General features: G+C 46.3%; 1 protein-coding gene across 1 annotated transcript in view; it reads left to right on the top strand.

The window, feature by feature from the left end:
- Positions 1-20,765, top strand: part of LOC138468449 (extracellular calcium-sensing receptor-like) — a 132,037-nt gene that overhangs the window by 105,659 nt on the left and 5,613 nt on the right. The window contains exon 4 of the mRNA XM_069609009.1: positions 11,603-11,726. Within this exon, the coding sequence (XP_069465110.1) occupies positions 11,603-11,726 (124 nt within the window). The remainder of the gene's footprint in view (positions 1-11,602; positions 11,727-20,765) is intronic.

Genomic DNA, 20,765 nt, shown 5'->3' on the forward strand with positions numbered 1-20,765 from the left:
GCGGTGGCATGCTCATCTGAGGGTTCTGTTGAGCCCTCAGTATGTGACCCAGATCTCGTGCCATATTTTGGACCTGGCGCTCTAACAGGGAAACCCGCTCAGGCTGATATGGGGCTCTATTTTCTCCCCTGGGCTGATCCCGGCAAGGGTAGCTATCCCTTCTCTGGTAATACCCTGGGTTGGGAAGATTTGGGTACCTCTCCACCCTTGGCCTCCCCTCTCCCGGATTAGGTTGTCTGGGCTCAGGGAATTGGGGAAAGAAGGATGGATGATTTTGGGGCTGGAAATTGGGTGTATACCTGGGGAAAAAGTTCTGCCGAGGATTTGGTGAATTTCTGCCCTCCTGGGGGACGTTAGGAGTGAAGTTCCCTGGGTCAGGTGCTTGGCTGGATCCCCCCCTTGGGCTGGAGGAGTCCACACATTACCCAGGATGGGTCGGTTTCCCTTGTAGCGGGGACTTACATAATCAGGGGAGCGAGGGACCCCATTTGTGGGACTACCTCCTCGACTCCCTGTCTGTGACTGGCCCGAGGGCCTTCTGGGCTTGGCATTATTAGGTGCAGGTAGGTTTTTAGGCCCCCCATCTCCAAATCCAAAACGGGGGTGACCTTTACCTCTGCCACCTTGGCAGCAGCAGGGGTGCTGTTGGTTTTGGGGTTTTTCTGCGCATTATTTTTATTTTCGATGGGCTTCTGCACCTCCTAGATCCGGGTAGCCTGTTCAATGACCCAGTCTAAAGATCTTTTCTCATGAAAATCTCTCACGAGCTGGGTCATTATGTATTTGGGCAAGGCATGGAAAAAAGTATTGACAAATTCTCTGCTGTCCGTGCGCACCCTTCTGGTGGTCTGCGCAAAGGCACGCTTTAATTCTTGCACAAACTCTTGTGGGGCCTGATCCTCCCCACATTGCAAATTGTAGGCTGCCTTGCGAGCCTCTTGAGGATTTCTGTGCACAGAAAAATGTTTCAAGATGGCCGCCCTGTATGTGGACCACCTTGAATGGTTTTGATCCTCCAGCCCTGCAAAGAAACTGGAGTATTCTGGTGAGAAGGTCCATTTGACGTACTGGATGCAGCCACTGCTGTCCTTCAAATGGAAAGTCTCCATCATTTGCTCATAGAGCTCCAAGTGTTCCCAAACAGAATACTTGGCGTTCTTATGATAAGGTGTGATGACACTCCTTATTGCCTTTATTTGTTTCAATGGGTCCTTAAGAAAGGCCCTTTTTACCTTATTGGCCTTTTTGGTCCGGGTAACCCTGGTCCATTCATCCTCTGACTCAGAAGCACTGCTCCCAGAGGTGCCCGTCTGATCTTCCAGGTTTTCCCGGATTCTGCAAGCCTGGGAATGGCTGGCAGAATGTGGGGACCTGGTCTCCTGTGTCCTGTAATGCTCAAAGGAGTCTTCAGATCCCTCCTTGCTGCCAGGATTTGATGGGTACCCCCCCCACTGACCTAACTGGGCAGAGGTTTTCAGGATGCCCTTAATGGGCCTACTCTCCTGGGGTTCCCCACTAAATTGCACTGTGCTTGGGTGCCCATACCCGGATGCCCGCCCATCCATTCCTGGGAGGTACTGGCCTATGAGCCCCATACTTCAAGCTGGATAGTAATCTGCCATCCCCGTGGCCCTGGGCTCATGTGCGCGAGGGGACATGGGGCTGGCAGAATCCAGGGACTGGGAGAAATGAAGGCCTCTGGTACTAGGGCTCCTGATGTTATGCTCAGGGGTTTCTCTTTCCCAGCGAACCTCATCTCTATCCGCCCCTGTTCCCTGTTGCAATGCAAGAGCCTGCGCTTTCAGTTCCTCAGTTAAGGCCTTACTAGACTCTATCAGTCTCTCCTGCATCGCTACCTGTTGCTGGAGCCTATCATTGTGCTGGCAGAGAGCCTGATTCTCTCTCTGTACCTCCTGATTGGTCCTGGAGAACTGGGCCAGTCTTTGCTGCAGGAGGGTTACCTCCTGAGCTGTGTCCCTATTGGCATTCTCCTTTCTTGCCAGAGCATCCTCCACCCTCCTGGTGTGCTCTAACAAGTTCTGGTGTTCTTTTTGGAGGTCACCCAGTCCCTGGAGGGCCAGGTGATTTTCTTCCATTTTCCTTTTTAAGTGGCAGACTTCCTGTCCTAAGGTATCCCTTTCCTGACTAAGAGCCTGTATCTATGCCACCAGGTCGTCCCTTTGCCTTTGGAAGGCACCAGCTTTCTGGCGCTCTTGGTCAAACTCTGCCTGGGTATCCAGGTCTTTCAAAATCAGTTTATTGCTCTCTGCCTTCTCCCTATCTAGGTGGCTTTGCAGGGTGACTACCTGATCAGCACATGCCCTACTGAAGTCTAACTGTTGCTCCACCTTTTTCTGGCTCTGCAGTAGGGAGTCCAAACCTTCTTGGTACTCCTTCTGCAAGGCCAGAAATCTGGTATCCTGGTCCGCCTTTTCCTGTTGCAGCACATCCATATCCTCCTTTATTTTAGTGATGTACTGTCTGCTGTCATTTTCTGACTCCTGGCTCCTGAGCAGCCTCTGCTCAGAAGAGTCCAGATCAGATTGGGCCTTCTCTAACGCCATCTGTTGCCTATTTGCCATATCTTGACCTTCAGCACATTTGTCCTGCATGGCTCCCATATATAGGTACAAATATGCCGCTATCCTGGCAATCTTATTATGTTCATCTTTGGCTTTAGGGGCCATATATAGTTCACTCAGGGCCACATGTTGGGGACCCTGATCTCTCCATATATCTGACCCTGTTTCAGTGACCTGTTGCGCGATTGCCTGCAACCAGACGTTTGGTCCTGATGAGTCCACTCACATCTCACAAATAGCTTATGTAAGAAGTGCTCTCTGGCTATTTTGATGTCTACCAGTGTCGTCATTCTGGAATTTGAGTTCCTTCCTGACTTACAGAAGTTTGTATTTTATTTTTGCAAAACAGACCGTTTCCTTATAGCGTTCCTTTGAGGAGTGATTTACAGCGTAACACAGCGTGGTGATCCGACCGGATGTATGTCTCCTGTCAGTTAGCACACTGTATTAATCTGCACAAGTGATAGATCTAACCCAGAATCCCGGACGAGCCCCCACTTTGTTAAGCGGCTTCACTTCAACACTACAGCTAATTCAATGCCTAGTCTGGGATGCTGAGGGAAACCCTTATTGATATATTTTTAGGTCCAGTTCATGTACTCTGGATGACAACCCTTATATAACACCCCTCTCTTAGAATCCCCCTGTCCCCACTGAGCCAAGAAGTAGGTCTGTTTTGCAATTTTAAAGGTTTATTTGAGAAATATAACAATATATATCTATCACACTTTTATAATAAATTAATATTGGATATCACACTTAAAATATGACAGTGATCAACAATGGATAACGTTCTACTGGTAAACTGATTTGGGTTACTTAGAAGTAGTATAGAGGATGAGGTAGCTGAAATGCTTTATGGTTTCAAGGAAATGCAAGGTGGAATAAATGCAGTACAGAAAATAAACTGATATGGTTTCACAAGAGATAATATGTTCACTTTTCCCCTGGTGGCAATTCACCACCCCCCTATATGCAATGCAAGGAGATGGAGGTAACACACACAGTCTTCAGGAATACAATCAAATACAATACGGAATTCAGTTCCCCCACAGCAAGCTTAGAGGAAACAGGTAGAAGTTTGAAACACAGGCCCAAAATGCTTTTAAGTGTGATGGCAATGGATGGGAAAATGTGCTAACTGATTTTAATTCCCTCTAGAGATTCAGGGTGAGTGAGAGATGCTTGTTGGTATTAGTTCAGGCTCACTTTAGCAATGCTCTATGAGTTATTACCAGGTTGCAAACGGATTTTTAACAAAGGAAAGAATGGAGCTGCTATGTTGACAAGTGGAGAAATTGAGCCAAAATCGCAAATCAGTGCGTAAATCGCGATTGCGGAAAAAGTGTAGGGAGTAAGAAGTTGGTTCTAGGTTCGTTGGAAAGCCTAGAATCACAGCTTTAAAATGAAAATTTCGTTCCTAGCCCAAACGGTTCCAGAGATACGGACAATTTAATAAAGGTAGATTTTCGGATTTAAAGTAAAACTCAAAATGACAGGTGACAGCTTGCAGCTGCAGAATTGACAGGTGGCAGTTGTGCAGCTTTAAAAATTACAGATGACACGATTTCTAGGAGGCAGTTCTACTTAGGTTAAAATACCTTGAATTAGATTATTTTAACTAAGAGATTGGTTCTGCACAGTTCTGCTAGGTACTCACAATATAAATGTGAAAATAGGGCTTGTCACGGATCTGGTCAACACGTCCGGCGGCGGTTCTGTCTGCTCGGCGGGTCAATCAGGCACCGGTTCTGCTCACAGCGATCCGGATCTCTGGTTCTGCTCACAGCGGTCTGGGTCAGCTCTGCTCTGCAGGTCTAGCCTCTCAGGATACAACATCCTATGGTTCTGGATACTGCTATGCTTTCCGGTCCGGATCAAGTGGATTCTGGATGTAACACTGCTGTCTGGGTACTGGCAAAAGTTCTTGGCAAAATAATTCAGACAGCTCGCCCGTCTGTGGAATAGTTTGCAAGTGATTTTAAGGATGCTGAGGCCTGCTGAGAAGAGTTTTCAGTTTGTGGGTTTAGGCCCTTGCTTTAAGTTCTGAAGTAAAGTTCTGGTCTTTGGAGATTGATGGATGTGAAGTCTGGAGTCTCCCAGCAGAGCGTCCCGCAGAAAATGGAATTGAATGTCTCTACCTGTCCCAGCAGTCTCTTTTTATGTGTTTTAAAAAGTGAGTGGAGAGGCTAGCATCACTAAGCCTGCCCCTCTCTTGATTTGATAGGTCAATAGATTATTTGGTCCCTGATTTGGGAAGGGATAGTGTGTCAGAGTGATGTCATTTTTATGACCTGCAGAAATGACACTCCCCTGGTCAATGTGCACACAAATCTATTCCTGATCCAAATACATATTTCCCAGGTACACAGTTGTTTGACATCACATACACACATCATATATTACTAAAGATAGTCCCTGTCACGACTCTGGTGCTTCTAGGAGCTTGCATTCAAAAATGCCAACTTATTTTCGATTTTAGTGGGTTTTGCAACATTGGTTTTTCTTCAAAAATTATACAAAGGTGCATTTCCCTTCCACATATATCCCAGTAACTTTCCATGTCTCTAGCTTAAATACAGTGTCTACAATAATCATAATTAGCAGGGTTTTGCCCCAGAACATGGTACAAATCGGAGTTTGGACTCAAATCGTGAGGGCATTTTCCATACTAAGACTCTCAAAGTTGTACATTCCTGTCATTTGGTTACAATAAGTTATCACGGTTTCTATAAAATATATATTTGTTGCAATTCAACTCCACAAAGTGCTTGGGTCCGCCTCCAGAAGTCTGGGTGGGTCAGTGATCACATGTCTCTCCTTGCTGGCAGAGGGCTGTTGACAGGAAACACTCAAAATGAACATACCCCATTCAACTGAAAAAGCCTTTTGTGTGGGCTCCAGCAGGCTGCCTGGAAGTCTCTCCTCAATCAATCAACAGGGTCATGTGATATCCTGCCTCCTGGTGTGGGAATCTCTCAGGTGTTAAGGTTTCCCAGCCTCTTGGCCTCTGGGAACAGCAGGTGGCTAAGGTTTTTTAATTAACCAACAGGCCTTTGAAGTCCAGTTGACTCAGGTCCCTTTGTCAGCCAGTTCTCCTGTCAGAGTTTAGACCGCTAGCGCCGCCTTGGGGAATTTCTCGGTGCTGCATCCATTTTTGGGATCTGTCTTGAATTACTGCATTTCAATAGAGTGGTCTTTTGCTTGATAGAATAGGACCCTTGCTTAACATTGTTTTGATGGCATCCTTACAGTAGAGTGGTGATGTGGAACCCCCCACAAGAAGGTTGTATCTTTGGAGTGGTCTTGTGCCAACTGCGCAGTTCTCCTGGATTCTGGCGTGAATGTGGGCGGCGACAGCTCATCCCCACATCCACCCAGTCTATTGATTTAGGTTGTTCTGGGATAGAATAATGGGCGGCGACAGCTCATCCCCACATCTACCCAGTCTATTGATTCAACATGGGTCAAAACCCTTGACAGATGAAGGCCCTAGGAATAAATGGCTCACCTAGCCTGGTTATAGGGCCAAAACACCTGGTGTAGACGCTTTTCACCAATACACAACATTACCAATGTCAACTGTTTGTTCCCATGTATATATACTCTACTGACCTGTTTATTTATTTGTTCACTCTTTGTACGACGCCTGTCGTCTACTCTCAGTAGCGACAGTAGTGATTGCATTACGTTTGTCCAACAATATTATTATTCAAGAACAGTATGCAGCTTCCGTTTTGTTCTGATAATGCAAATTATGTTTACTTATGTGCATGTTCTTTAATATGATGTTCAGAATGTAAAATACAAAAATGTAAATTCTATCCAAATATAAAACCTTTGGAAACTTCTAATGTGATTCTATGTATGTGCTGTTTTCTTGGGAATTCCCCACATGGCGACAGATGCAGACTCAGACATGGGTAAGTCTCAGGTGGTAAGCCTGTACCCTAGTTGATGTGGCAAAGGATTCAAGACTTCTGAGGCTGATAACATTAGTAGCATTGAGTTACATGCCACCTGACAGGTATGTGTGATAAAGTTGCAAAGCCGAGCTGTTAGTGGGCTAAAGCAGGAGGCAATGTCTGCCCACCCTCAAAGGGTACGTACAACCAAAAGTAATAGGCCCCTCCCCCCATCATGGCTGTAGGGGCCAGGCACCAAAACAGGACAAGAATGCCCTCGAATCATCCATGCCCACGAGTAGGGTATCCCTCGTGCTCCAGCAACCCTGTTTAGCAACCTCTGTGCTTTCCAGGTGATACTAACGTTATTTAAAGCCAGAAGTCTAAAGGGTAATTGCTTAATTGCAGCTGGAAATTAGCTCCTGGCGTGATCAAAATGTCTTAACCAAGTGTGACATCATCCCCTTCCTTTATAAGCAATATGTGTGCTCTTGCGTTTCTTCATCCACTGAATTACTGTTAGAAACAAAGGCAAGAGTTGTGTCTCTTGTTTAGGCATTAGGAACACAATATGCCCATCTTCTTCCAATATTGGCTAGCTGTTGCCCTCTTATGGGCAGGTAGAACCATCAGGGCAGTGACTGGAAATTGCCTTTCCCATGCAGACAGAAAAGCAGAAATAAGGTGCCAATTCAAGGCACGGAACAAATAGAAGTGAAGAAAGACTGCAGCTGCCTTTGCTGTGTTAGGGAGAATATGTTGAGTGTTCAAGCAAGGAGGTATGTATTAATCAAGCAAGCAGTGAGACAAGGGAGATGCAAAGAAAGGCCAGAGGGGCTCTTTGAATAATGTAACAAGGCAGAGGACCCATGCTCTGCCGTCCTAGTAACATATGAGAGAATCAAATCGATCAGGCTTTGCAGCAAATGTTAAACGAGAAAGGAACAGAGTCCAGCTCTGCATTCAGAATAACAAAGGGAAAGAAAGGCTAGGCTCTGAAGCCAGCATGAGATGGAATAAGAGGGAACAGACTCATTGTAAGATGCTAACCCGGCCCTCGCAGGGGCGCTAAAGGGGCAGCCCACATAGCGGGCTGACCTTCTGACCACCCCCTGGGTCCACATACACCCCACTAGGCATCTCCCGGGTCCGACACATCCGGCCGCGGACCTGGGGAGTGCTTATAAGGGGGTGGGCTTGCGATCGCTCAGCCTCCTTGTTTGCTGTACCCCCCGGAGGACAGTCAAAGCAGCAACATCACACACCTGGTCCCTCTACTCCCATAACAGGGCTTACTCAGAGGTACAAACAAGATTTCCTCTTTCTTTGAAACCCCCATCTTTCCTTTCCAAGAGACACACACTTCTCCTTGCCCCACACAAAAAAAGTAGTAACTTGCAGTTGGTAGAAAAAGGCTTCAACTCCTTTATTTGGCAGGAGTCCACTTACAGGTGATCTGCCTCTTAACGAGCTGGTGTCCTAGCTGTGGCCCACTGGAAGTAATTGTCATTTCCTCTCTCTTACCTTGAGCTCATAGTCAGATGAAAAATCCAGAAATGCAACATACAAAGACATGTTCTTTGCTGCTGCATCCTTTAATTTTCTTCTGTTTTCTTTTCTTCTTTTCTCTTGTTTCATACAGTGATATTTGTAATTTAATACGTACTGCTATTTTAATTCTAATTTTGTGAAAAGTCGAGTTCTTTGACTAAAACACAATAAATAAATAAATAAATAAATAAATAAATAAAACAAAGTCCCCAAGATGTCCCCTGTCCACCCCAGATTTGATGTGTCTCCTACGCCCCTGCACCTGGGCACTCTCCTTTCTTGGCACACATATGACTGTGTTGGGTACAGTCTCAACTGGTGTAGGGCAGCTGAAGTTGGGTGGTAGGTGTGTCTTTGCACGGGACGCTGGGTCCTTGAAATGCATATGGAGCAAGTGCACAAGCAAGCATTTCTGACCGGAATGGAGAGGGGTTCTGATGAAAGGTGCTGACATGGGGTACGCGCTCTTAGGCGTCTAACTTTGGTAGCAAGGAAGTCATGGAGAGGGATAAGTGTTGGGAATACAACGGGGATGGCTGCCGGCCGCCAAACAGCTGACAATAGAGGATGCTTACCTTTGTGGGCTGAAGGTATGTTTCCTTGTGTAGTGACCGCCGTGAGCAGCAGAGAGCTGTGGAGAGGGTGAAAGGGCTTGACCCATGGCCTTCACCAGACAGCTTTGCCTGCCAGTCTGCCTCCTGTCCCTTTAAGGCAGGAGGGTACAGGCTGTCATGCCTGGGGAGCCTGTCAGGGTTCCGGGCTGCAGCGGTGAGGCTCGTTGTTTCCTGAATGTTGTTGTTGGTTGCTACGGCAACCGTGGCCCCCATTTTAGGCATCGGGATGGCCTTCTGGGAGCAAGAAGACGCTGATGATGAAAGGGAGCACTCCGTTGCCCCTGGATTCTTCACGGCTGCATTTTCACAGGCATCTGAGAGGGCAGCTCGCAACAGAGCTGTGGAGAGGGTGAAAGGCCTTGACCCACAGCCTTCACCAGACAGCTTTGTCTAGCGGTCTGCTTTCTTTCCCTTTAAGGCAGGAGGGGCGGGCTGGCAGGCCTGGGGAGCCTATCAGGGGTCCGGGCCGCGGCGGTGAGGCTCGTTGTTCCCTATATGTTGTTGTTGGTTGCTACGGCAACCTGGGAGCAAGCAGACGCTGATGATGAAAGGGAGCAGTCCGGTGCCCCTGGATTCTTCACAACTGCATTTTCACTGCCATCTGAGAGAGCAGCTTGCAGCAGAGCTGCGGAAAGGGTGAAAGGCCTTGACCCACGGCTATCACTAGATGGCTTTGTTAGTAATCCATGTTAGTAATTCATGTTTGTAACCCATCTATACACATGTATTGCACTATTAGTATATGTCAAGATTATTGGCACACAACCTCCCTACAATGCCCATAAGTGCACACGTTTGTGATCCCCTCCTTGCAATGTGTATCTTTGGGCTTATTACCATACATCTTCCCTGTGAAGTGTGGTGGTGACCCACAGAGAGCTGTGCTAATTTGGGAACAGAAGACATAGGGCCTCATTACGGGGTAGTACCCCCTTACCGCATTCCAGGTCCGTGTTCCAGGAATAGGGACTTACCGGGTCATTCCGACCTTGGAGGACCCGGTAAGTCCCCTTTCCGGTAACCATTCCCCATTCCCATTTGAGCCCCCATAGGGCTCAGTGGGAATGGGGATGGAGCTAATAACGGGCCCGCTATTAGCGGGCCCGTTATTAGCTCTGAAGTCCCTTAACGGGTCCCTTCCATAACGCCTGGTAAAACCAGGCGTTGAGGAAGGGACCCGCTAAGGGACCTCGGAATAGGGTGGTAAGGGATTACCGGCACCGGTGTCCTTACCGGTGCCGGTAATCCCTTACCACCCACCTCGTAATGAGGCCCACAGTGTAATTAAAATGTATTCATGTTCATGAATAATCAGGGGACAGTCTAGACAATACAGTAGTGCAATCCTTTGAGGATGTTGACCAACACCAGGAATATCACAATGTTTCCATCTTTCTAAATTAAGGTAAACCTTATGCTGCTTTCACCTGACAAATATGTTGCAAAAGTTGTTAGCCATGTTACAACAAAACAGGAGGCTAATTGCCTTTATATTTTAGAATCAACCCAATCTCTAGACCCTGGTCAGCATTCTATTTTTTTGTGGATCAGAAAGAGGTAAGCGCCAAATCATCCCTGAACATTGGACATTCTTCAGGTACCAGCACCAAGTGTTCCAAAAGAGTGTGCTGTTTCTGTGGCATGATTGGCAGGTTTAAGACTCATGCTGTTTAACAGGCTCAATTTGGGGGTAATATCGGCCTCATGTAGACACCTTTGGTGTATTCATGTTTACTTTGCTTACTCAAAATGCTCTGCTCCTTTTTCGTAAGTAGGTCTCTTACATCTGCCTGCCGTCTGTTCTGAGAGTCAGATTCTAGTGGAAAGCAGGTTTTGTTTAAGACTTTTATTCCCTTGAGCCAGAGACATGATGTCCTTCTAGCAACGCCAGGAATCACATCTGTACATATTTGCTGCAATGCCCTTACATGCCCACACAGTTATTTGAAGCTCATATATTTTTGTTCCATAACCTTTACCAATGGAGGTTACAAGTTCAACCACATCCTCTTGGGTTGCATTGATTATTAGTCTATTTTGGGGACCACTAATTTTTCACAACATCACAAAGAGGATGTTGCTGCGATCTAGATCCAGTTATCCACATTGCATTATACAATGGGTACTGGGAAAAGGCGTATTGTCTACATTGGAAACACCAGGCACATGGTTTATACTGAATTACTAATTCGTTGAATGAAAATCACAAGATCCCTTTAAAGGGTCAAATGCATAATGTTTTGCAGGACTGCCACGTAATATGACCTAAAATGTGCATTACCAGACTCAAGCCTTATTCGTTGGGCAACTTCAAAAATATAATGGGGTTTTCTGCGATCCTAAAACTGTTTGCTAGACAGATTGGTACTGTACATGCTTATACAACGCATTTGGAAGAAACACATGCCTGCACTGAAAAGCAAACAGCAAACCTGCCTTAATGTTCCTTTTACTCTGAAAATCCCTGCCCATCCGCGACAGGACACAATATAGCATATCTCTTATGGTTTGTACCATTTGCAATACATTCCGTTCGTATAACTCTACAAAATGTATACAGATGTAAACACATAACTACAATGCCTTTGTTGAGCCAACAAAGGGCGATCGCCTAAAATGGTGGGATGTCAATTCAGAACGAATTAACGAAATGACTTTGCCAAAATGTACTAGCAACTCAGACACCATATCAGATTCATCCATAAGCTCAAGCAGCTGAAGGAAAACTGTTATTTTAGGTTGGCTTATGCAACAAGCTATCATCTGCAAAAAGCTAGCTGTGAGCCACACATGGACAAATACCCTGTCAAGCACAGATTTATGTAACTGGCTAGTGTTTGGAAATTCATATTAGGGAGTAATTAAACCATTCTGGACTTAATGATGCAATGTTTAAACTCACATCGTATCCATTCTAGAGTGTTATACTATATCCATTCAAATCTTGCAGATTCCAGCCTCTGTGTGCACCCAAAGCTGTCTGCCGGGCTCCAGGAAAGCTGTGAAAGAGGGCGAACCAGTCTGCTGTTACCTGTGCATCCCTTGCCCACTAGGGGAGATTTCAAATCAAACCGGTAAGCAGTGCAGAAGCTTTGAGTTTCTCCTTTAGCCAATACTAGAGCAGCCAAACAAAATGTAACAATGATGATTGTTTCCACAATGCCGCTAATGTCCAACGTTAAAGCTCAGCATATTAGTGTAAACATTACATTCAACAAATGCCAAAACAAAACACCTTTAGGCACATCAAGAGTAAAGCATCAAATTTCTTTTATTTTTATTTTTATTATTATCTTACAGCCAATAAAGTGGCTTTTAATCAAATTTCCAACAAATAAATAATATTGCAATTCAATCTTCAGTTGAATATCCCCATTCGCAATAAAAATACATCACACTAAAAACAACACTAAAAAGAGCCCTCATTCCCCTACAATTCACTCCCCCCGCACTACATGTTGACATTAATCGCGTTCATCATTATAATTGTCCTCTTCCCTCTAAGAATGAGTGTATGTACATCTACAATGTTGTCATATGGTATACATAGGGTATACATAGGGTATACATAGGGTATACATAGGGTATACATTTGCCATCCATATGCAGGTTCCACCAATTCATTGATTCTCCTAAATCATTCTTTCCGATTCCCACTGCCTCAAGCATTATGTTTCTTATCCTGCTTAATGCAGGTCAAGCACACAAAGGATGTTGAGTTGTTTCAATAGCCCCTCTTGAAATTAATCTACAAGATCTCTCCTCTTGGGAAAGAGCCATTCTGGGACCTATAACATCTAGAGTGTCTACCAAATTAAACTGAACTCTCATATAATGATATCTTAGATATTTTCCTTTTATTTTGTATTTTTATTTATTGTTTTTTTATAATGTGCCTATACACAATGTGTTTCAGGAAAGGGGGGACAGACACAGTCCTACTAGGCCTTGTGACATTCGTATCATGAAAGTGCAGTAAAAGAAGTGCAGGGGAGGGGGGAGTGCCAGAGGGTTGGGGGAGTGCCAGAGGGTTACACGAGTGCCAGGGGAGCCAGGTGAACAGTGCCCAGGTAGAAGAGACTGCGGGGCAGAAAGGTCTACATGCTAATTGTGAGCAATGGGATGCAAGGGATAAGGGGGTGCTGGGGCAGCCAGGCTAGTGAAGGGCATAGGAGCCCAGAAGGCAAGGGGTAGACTAGTAGGGGAGGGTCTGGTGCCCTGTGCAAATCTGAAGGGACCAGGCAGCCAGGCAGAGGGAGAGGAAATGACAAGGAGAGGGGGAGAGGGAAGGAGGAAGAGAAAAGGAGGGTCTTGAGAGGCTTCCAGAACTTAAGGAGATCCGGCTGAAGTCTGAGAGGGTCAGGCACACCATTCCAGAGGAAGGTACCTGCAGAGGAGAGAGATCTAGCCCCCATGCTCTGCTTAGAGAAGCGTATGATCTGTAGAGAGTTGGAGCTAGAAGACCGAAGGGCTCTAGCAGGGAGGTTTTTATGCAGAGAGAGTTGGATGTAGTGGGGTCCCAGGTCCCAGAAAATCTTGTGGATGAAGCTGAGGGTTTTGAATTTGATCCTCTCAGAAACCGGCAGCCAGTGGAGAGATTTTAGGGCTGGAGATTTGCGGTCCCTGGGATTGAGGCCAAGGATAAATCTTGTAGTCTTATTCTGGATTAGTTGAAGGGGGTCAAGGGAGCAGTTAGCAAGGTTGAGGAATAGGCTGTTACAGTAGTCCAGCTTGGAGAGGACCAGAGCACTAGAAACATTGAGCCTCAATACAGGTCTGGTGTTTACCCTTACGGTGCTACCGGTGTGTTTCCAGCCGGACCCATAAATAATTACCAGTGCACCGGTAATTTTGTTAATCCCCATTCCCATAGAGTCCCATAGGTCTCTATGGGAGTGAGGACACTGAAGCACCGGCACCATTACTAACGGTGTAGGTGCTTCCGTGATCAGTCTGCCTACTCTGACCGCTGCACACGGCAGGATCCGACCTGTCGGGATCAGGCGACCCCGGGAAGCAGACTCAGAATGTGGCGGTCCGAAAAAAAGGGTGCCGGTAGTCTTACCGGCACTCTTGTTTTCCAGATCGCCACTATTGTAATGAGGCCCATTGAGTTTCTGGGGGAAGGTGAGGAGGTGAAGCTGAAAGTGAATCTCCTTGGCGTGTTCCGTGATATGAGGAAAGAAGGAGAGAGAGGTGTCAAAGATGACACCAAGAATGTTTGCCTCACTGAAGGGGTGCAGGGAGGGGGCCCATGGAGGGCGGCCAGAATTTAAGGGGAATTGAGGAATCTCGAGTCCCAACGAGAAGGATCCTAGTCTTCCTGGCATTATGGCAGAGATTGTTAGCTGTGCACCATGCCTGAATAGCAGACAGGTACGAGAAAGTAAGAGGAGGAGGCAGAGGAGGGAAGCTTGAAGGAGAGTTGGGTGTCATCTGCATAACACTGGAAGCCAAGGTGAGAGAATAGAGCCTTGAGGAACACCGCAGGTGGTGAGTGAGATGGAGCAGAGAAAAGGGCCCAGTTGAACCTGGGAAGGTCGTTCAGAGAGGAAGGAGGTCAGCCAGTCCAGAGCCAGATCTGTGATGCCAAGGGTATCACAAACCTGATTTACAAGAGTGGCATGATTGACTATATCAAAGGCAGAGGAAAGGTCAAGAAGTATGAGAACGGAAGCAGAGTTGGAATCGAGATTAGAGAGCAAGTGTTCACAGGTGTACACAAGTGCAGTTTCTGTGCCTCTTGCAGCTCTGAAACCAGCCTGGTGATCATGGAGACAACCAACAGATTCAGTGTGGTGGGTAAGCTGGGAGAGGGCCAGCTTCTCCAAGAGTTTGCCCAGGAAGGGGGTGATAGAGATAGGGTGGTAGTTAGCTGCACAGAAAGGGTTGGAAAAAGGCTTTTTGAGGAGAGGGTGCACAAGGGAATGTATGAGGAGTGACAGGAAAGATCCAGTGGCGAAGAAGGGATTGCAGAAATCGGCCAAAGCTGAATCAAGGGAGATAATTCGGGAATTCATTTAAATACTTGGCAAGGGCGGTGGGTGGTTTTCGGTTGCCAATACGTTCTCTACTACGTGCTTAACTGGCTAAATGTATCCAATGTTGCTCTATCAAGTTCTACTAGTGCCAGTTTCAATGATTTGTTTAAATTAACCCTGGCAGTTGATATCTCAAATAAGTTGAGCCGCTGCTCCCACCTAATTCCCTTTTGGATAATTTCAATACTAATGGCATGCTTAGAATAGTTCTGCATCCTCTGTGCTTCTCCCTATGTATAGTAAAGCAAGGTGTTCGTATTTGAGTTATTCATCTTCCAATAAGTCATTACTTGCCGATTTGTTATTAGCGCCTCCAAAGAACAAATGTTAAATTCCCCATTTATGTTTTCCAAAGGTGTTCTAACTGGCATGCTTATATCTTCTTAATGGAATGGCTCTCAATTTTGCCTAACTCTTTGACCCTTTTTCTCCCCCAAACCTCCATGCCATATGTCATTTTGGGAATGATCTTCATGTTATACATGGTCACAACTGACACCAAGGTATAGCCAGCACGTTGTGTTGCTAAACTACACCAACCTGTTGCTGTAATTCCCTTTTTTTTCCAACTGAGGACCCCATTTCAAGTTTGAGGTTATTTGAACCCTGTTTGGTCTCAGTAAAGGGGCACCCACACTCTTGTCAAATTTTCATCTATGATCACTCCCAAATAATGATATTGGTTTACACGTTCTATGGCACAAACCATTCCATTTCCAAATGTTATGACCCTCCTTCAAGCTGGTAGAAAGTCATCGCCTTAGTTTTTGCAGTATTGATGATAAGGTTATGTTCACTCATGTTTGTAGTTGTTACGCTCACCTGGTATCCACAGGGATGCCACCCAGCCCTGGTTGGATGATTTGCACTCTCGAACCCTCTCCCGGTCCCTTGGTAAGGCCTCTGGTTAAAGATGGGTCTGCAATATAGGAGAGCTGGATTCAATACCAGATTGTTGTTATGTTTTCCCACCTCCCTTGGCCTCAACTCCTTCCTCCCCCTTGGGCCTTCTCCTCACCTTAATATTGTAAAAGGTGGATTCTCCGTCCTGCTCCACGTGGCAGGAGTGCGTAGATGTGTGGGGCGAGCATCGAGCAAGTTACTTCACTGGTGCAAGCCCCCCTGTGGGAATCCAGGCCTGCTGCGACTCCGTAGGTTTGCTCCTTTACAGTCTTTATATGCAGTTCTTATGTTCCTCTTAGTTCGAATAATAATGTCTTGCTTCTTTCCTTTTAGGTATGGAAAGGTATTTTGGTGTTGTCATGCAGTTTGAAGATGAGCATGGGCCGGTAGGTGAAAGCGCGGTGTGCGCGATGCTGTCCGGTGAGTAATGCACAATGGGTGGCGCTGTTTCGCCTTTTATATTGCTAACCTGTGTCTTTTCTCTCCTTGCAAGTTGCGATGTTCCTCGCCGAGCGCCGTAATGTTCCAGCAATGATACTGACCAGGAGATGACTACCCAGGTAAGAATTGTGTGGCTTTCTTCATTCGGGAGGAAACGTGAGTAAACGCTTACTAATGCTGTTTTTCTTTCTCCTCTTTCCAGGTTATGGTATTCCAGGATGCATGCGGTGCCGGATGATGGAGTTCGTACCTTCAGGTGAGTGGAACTGAAGTTAGAGATGGATTGAAGACAGGATACTGTTCCAGGTAAGTTTCTGTCATGACGCGCACGCCATGGAAACTGTGGAGGCGATGGAAGAGGGGCTAACCTGGTATCGGCAAATGCAGCTGTCTAGTCTTCTGACGTACGCACGGAGAGACGCGTACAAGTATGCGTCTATCAGTAGCACCGGTGCATTGCAACCCTGCTTCCTCTACGGGTTAACACTCTGTGTTCTACTTCTTTCGTGCTCCAAAGTAAGTGTATCCTCTCTGCCGCAGTTTCCTTCTCTGTCCTTTCCCTCCCTCCAGCCCGCAATCCTGTTTGGTGTTTCACCCCGTGTTTCGAGCTTCACCTCTGCCGGCTCGGTATAGGCTCTTCCCTTCCGTGCAGTATTGTCCTTTGCTTCCTTCCTGGGGTTTTTGGCTCCGTTCGCTTTACTGTATTAATTAGCGGGCTCCAGTCTTCCTATTGGCTCCTCCTCCACGGAAGCAATTATCCTCGCTTTCCGTGATGCTTTGGGCTTCACGTCATCCTCGAATCCTTACACCCTCTTTGGAATAATATTCTTCGAGTTTCTGGAGTGCCTTCTGGGAATTGGAGTTCTCACTGCAAGCAACATCATCAAACACCTGCAGTACTGGCAATACATCCAGTCCTCCAGGGTTTTTCAGCCACGCTTTTCCCTGGTAGTGGGGCGGCCTCCATGGGGGGCCCACTGCCAAGCATATAGCTAGTTGACAAGGTGGCCTCCAGTAGAGCCCGTCCTAAACTCCACAAAAAAAGGCTGGACATCACCTGGAGAGAAAGAAGAACGATATTGACCGAGAGCTCCTCTAAAGAAGCAATTACAGGTGAGGAGGAGGAGGAGGTGGGAATTAAGGGCATTGATCATGTCAAAACTTTGTCAGTTTCTGAGAGTTTGCAACACCCAAGATGGCCAGCCTAGAACAATACCAAGAACTGGTCAATGCCATACAAGGAATCACTGCCGAACTTCAGACGATGAAAGCAGAGAACAATGTGCTTAAAGCAGACAACGCTTCCTTGAGGCAACAGATCATTCAAAGAGGCAATGTTTGTGGCGATCTTCTGCCTGTGCCTTTACTCTGTGGTAAATACGAGGGTAACCCCAAAAGAATAAAATAACTCCTCGACGCATGTCGGGTTTACTTTACTTTCCCCCCAAAGATGTATGAGTTGGACCGGGCGAAAGTCGGATTTCTCATCTCGAATCTAGGGGGTAGTGCTCTTGCATGGGGCAACCCCACTGGTTACAGATTCAGACCCTGTTTTGAATGACTATGAAACCTTCGTACAACAATTATGCACTAGGTTTGAAAGACCAGAAGTGTTATAAACATCATATGAGAACCTCTTGGACAACAAACAAGGTCCTTCGGACGTACAGACGTACGTCTCAAACTTCCAGAGAATTGCGCTGGAGACCGGATGGCCGGATTCGGACAAATAAACGCTCTTCAGAAGAGGATTACATGAGGAGATAAAAGATGAACTCTCCAGGGAGGCTAGACCAGCTTCCTTTCAAGAACTGGTTGCCTTAGCTCTTCAAATTGAATACCGTATTTCTGAGCGACGGGCAGAAAGAAGGAAATTGAAACCAAGCATTCCGCAGGCTCCCCTCTCCTACCCACCTGTTACCTCCGAAAGACTCCAACCTCAGACCAAAGAACCTATGCAAATAGGTACAGCCAGGGGTCCCCTGACTGCTGCTTAAAGAAAATATCGAAAGGACTTGAGTCTACTTATGTACTGTGGCTCTGAGAAACATCTTCTGCACGATTGTCCCGAAGTGCCTCCTAGGAGGTCGGGAAACAAAAGACCTCGACCCTGAACAGGCACACGGAAGGGGCTTCACTGGCCAATCCTTGTGTTACTAATCAACCCGTAGCTTTGGATCCCTCCCACCAGTTAATGGTCTTTAAGGTGGTTATGGAATGGACAAAGAACCAAACAGTTGAATGTCTCGCCATGCTGGATTGTGGAGCAGCTGGGAATTTTATGGACGACCAATGGGCAAGAGGACATGCTGTTCCAAGAAGAGAAAAGCAACAACCGATTCCTGTAGAAGGTGTTGACGGCACCCCTCTATCTTCAGGTCTTATCAGACAAGAGACTCAGGAGGTCACGGTCAAGATGAAAACACACCATGAAAGAATTGTATTCGATTTAATAAAGGCAGCCCACTTCCCGGTGATCCTGGGTATCCCGTGGCTGAGAAAACACCATCCTGGCATAGACTGGGGTAGCAACACTGTGGAATTCCGATCTGAACTTTGTTTTCAGTCCTGTCTATCCAACGAAGAAAAGCAATACCACCAAGGGAGTGCAAAACCAGCGAGGAGTATCAACTCCGCAGTGGCATACCAAGAATTTGTAGACGTATTTGTTGACACACAGTCCAGACCACTACCACCACACCGTACCCAAGATTGCAAAATCGACCTCATTCCAGAAGCTGAGGTCCCATTCGGGAGGATGTTCCCGTTGTCCCTTCTGGAGAAGGAAGCCTTAAGAGAATATCTAGCAACCAATCTTCAGAACGGCCTTATACAAGAATCCACCTCTTCAGCTGGGGCGTCCTTGTTCTTTATTCCAAAAAAGGGAATGAAGGAACTCAGACCTTGCATTGACTTTCGAGGTCTTAATAGTCTAACAATCAGAGACAGATACCCTATGCCCTTGATAAAGGATATCATGGAAGCAGTACAAGGAGCAAAGTGGTTTACCAAACTGGACCTCAAAGGAGCATACCATCTCCTAAGAATACGGAAAGGGGACAAATGGAAAACGCCTTTCGGACTCCCTCAGGCCATTACGAGTACAAGGTAATGCCCTTGGGTTAGTCAACGCACCAGCCCAGTTTCAGAGATTTAGTGATCTTTTGTTCAACTCTGTAGTGTTATATTTAGATGACATCTTGATTTATTCAGCGACATTAGAATAACATTGTCAACATGTAAGGGAGGTACTCAGAAGACTCTGAAACCATAATTTATTGGCAAAACCAGAAAAATGCCTGTTTGAGGTTTCTACGGTTCCCTATTTGGGCTTTATTCTTTCAGAAAATAGAATAGAAATGGACCCCAATAAAACTGCAGCCATTAATAACTGGCCTACTGCCAACTCAGTGAAAGACATTTAGAGGTTCTTAGGCCTAGCCAATTTTTATTGTAAATTCGTCACCAGATTCTCCAACACTACCCTGTTGAAGAAAGGGACGAAATTTAGCTGGAATCAAGAAGCTGACCTTGCTTTTAATCAGCTCAAAGAAGCCTTTACTTCTGCGCCCATCCTCAGGCAACCGTATCAAGCCTTGCCATTTATTGTAGAGACAGACGCCTCACAGGGAGCCATCAGGGCCGCACTTCTGCAAAGAAAGGAAGACCAGCTGGAACATCCAATAGCCTATTACTCAAGGACTCTTACTTCCAGCGAAAAAAACTATGCAGTGATTGAAAAGGAGCTGCTGGCTATCAGACAAGTTTGTGAAGAGTGGCGACATCTGCAACAGGGAGCCAAGTACCCGTTTCAGGTTCGCACAGATCACAGGAATCTCAGTATCCTACGACAAATGGAATGCAGAAATTCACAACATGCCAGAAGGGCATATTTCTTCTACCAATTTGATTTTGAACTCACATACTTACCAGGGAAGGAGCATCACTTAGCTGATGCCCTCTCACGAAGTTTTGGTGAAGAATCAGGAAAATACTCCGAACACGAGTACTTGTTAAATGGGAAGAGATTCATCAGGGCCATTAACACCTTTCTGCAACAGGTACTGGAAGCACAGAAGACATCATCTAATACCCAAATACTGTCTTTGATCCACAAGGGGGAGTTCCTGTTTAAGGAGAACTTGCTATACTTACCGACTCAAGTCCTGCAGTCCCAAGCCATTACCTGGTGTCATGACCTACCAATGTAGGTCATGACACCAGGTAATGGCTTGGGAGGCTGAGCGACCTTTGTGGGACACAAAGGTCGCTCAGCCACACTGGAATTACTGAGACGACACTTTTGGTGGCCAACAATGGCCAAAGATACCTTGGAGTACGTCTCTTCTTGTCCTACATGCGCACAGAGCAAGTACAGTACAGCAAGACCCTTGGGCCTCCTCCAACAAGAGAAACCTCCCGCAGGATCCTGGCAACACTTATCAATGGATTTCATTGTGGAACTACCTGAATCAGAAGGGTGCACAGCAATCATGGTAGTTATCGACTCTTTCAGTAAACTAGCACATTTTTCTCCTCTCAAAGGTACTCCATCTGCCACTGTCACGGCTGAGATATTCATCAAAGAGATTGTACCACTGCATGGATTACCACACACGATTGTACCTGATGGAGGAACACAATTCACTTCCAAGTTTTGGACTACGTTGTGTAAACAATTACATATCCAGAGGGCATTGTCATCTGCGTTCCATCCAGAGAGTAACG

Source organism: Ambystoma mexicanum, chromosome 1p (assembly GCF_040938575.1).
Source record: "Ambystoma mexicanum isolate Mex_15411 chromosome 1p, UKY_AmexF1_1, whole genome shotgun sequence".
In the NCBI taxonomy this organism is placed as follows: domain Eukaryota; kingdom Metazoa; phylum Chordata; class Amphibia; order Caudata; family Ambystomatidae; genus Ambystoma; species Ambystoma mexicanum.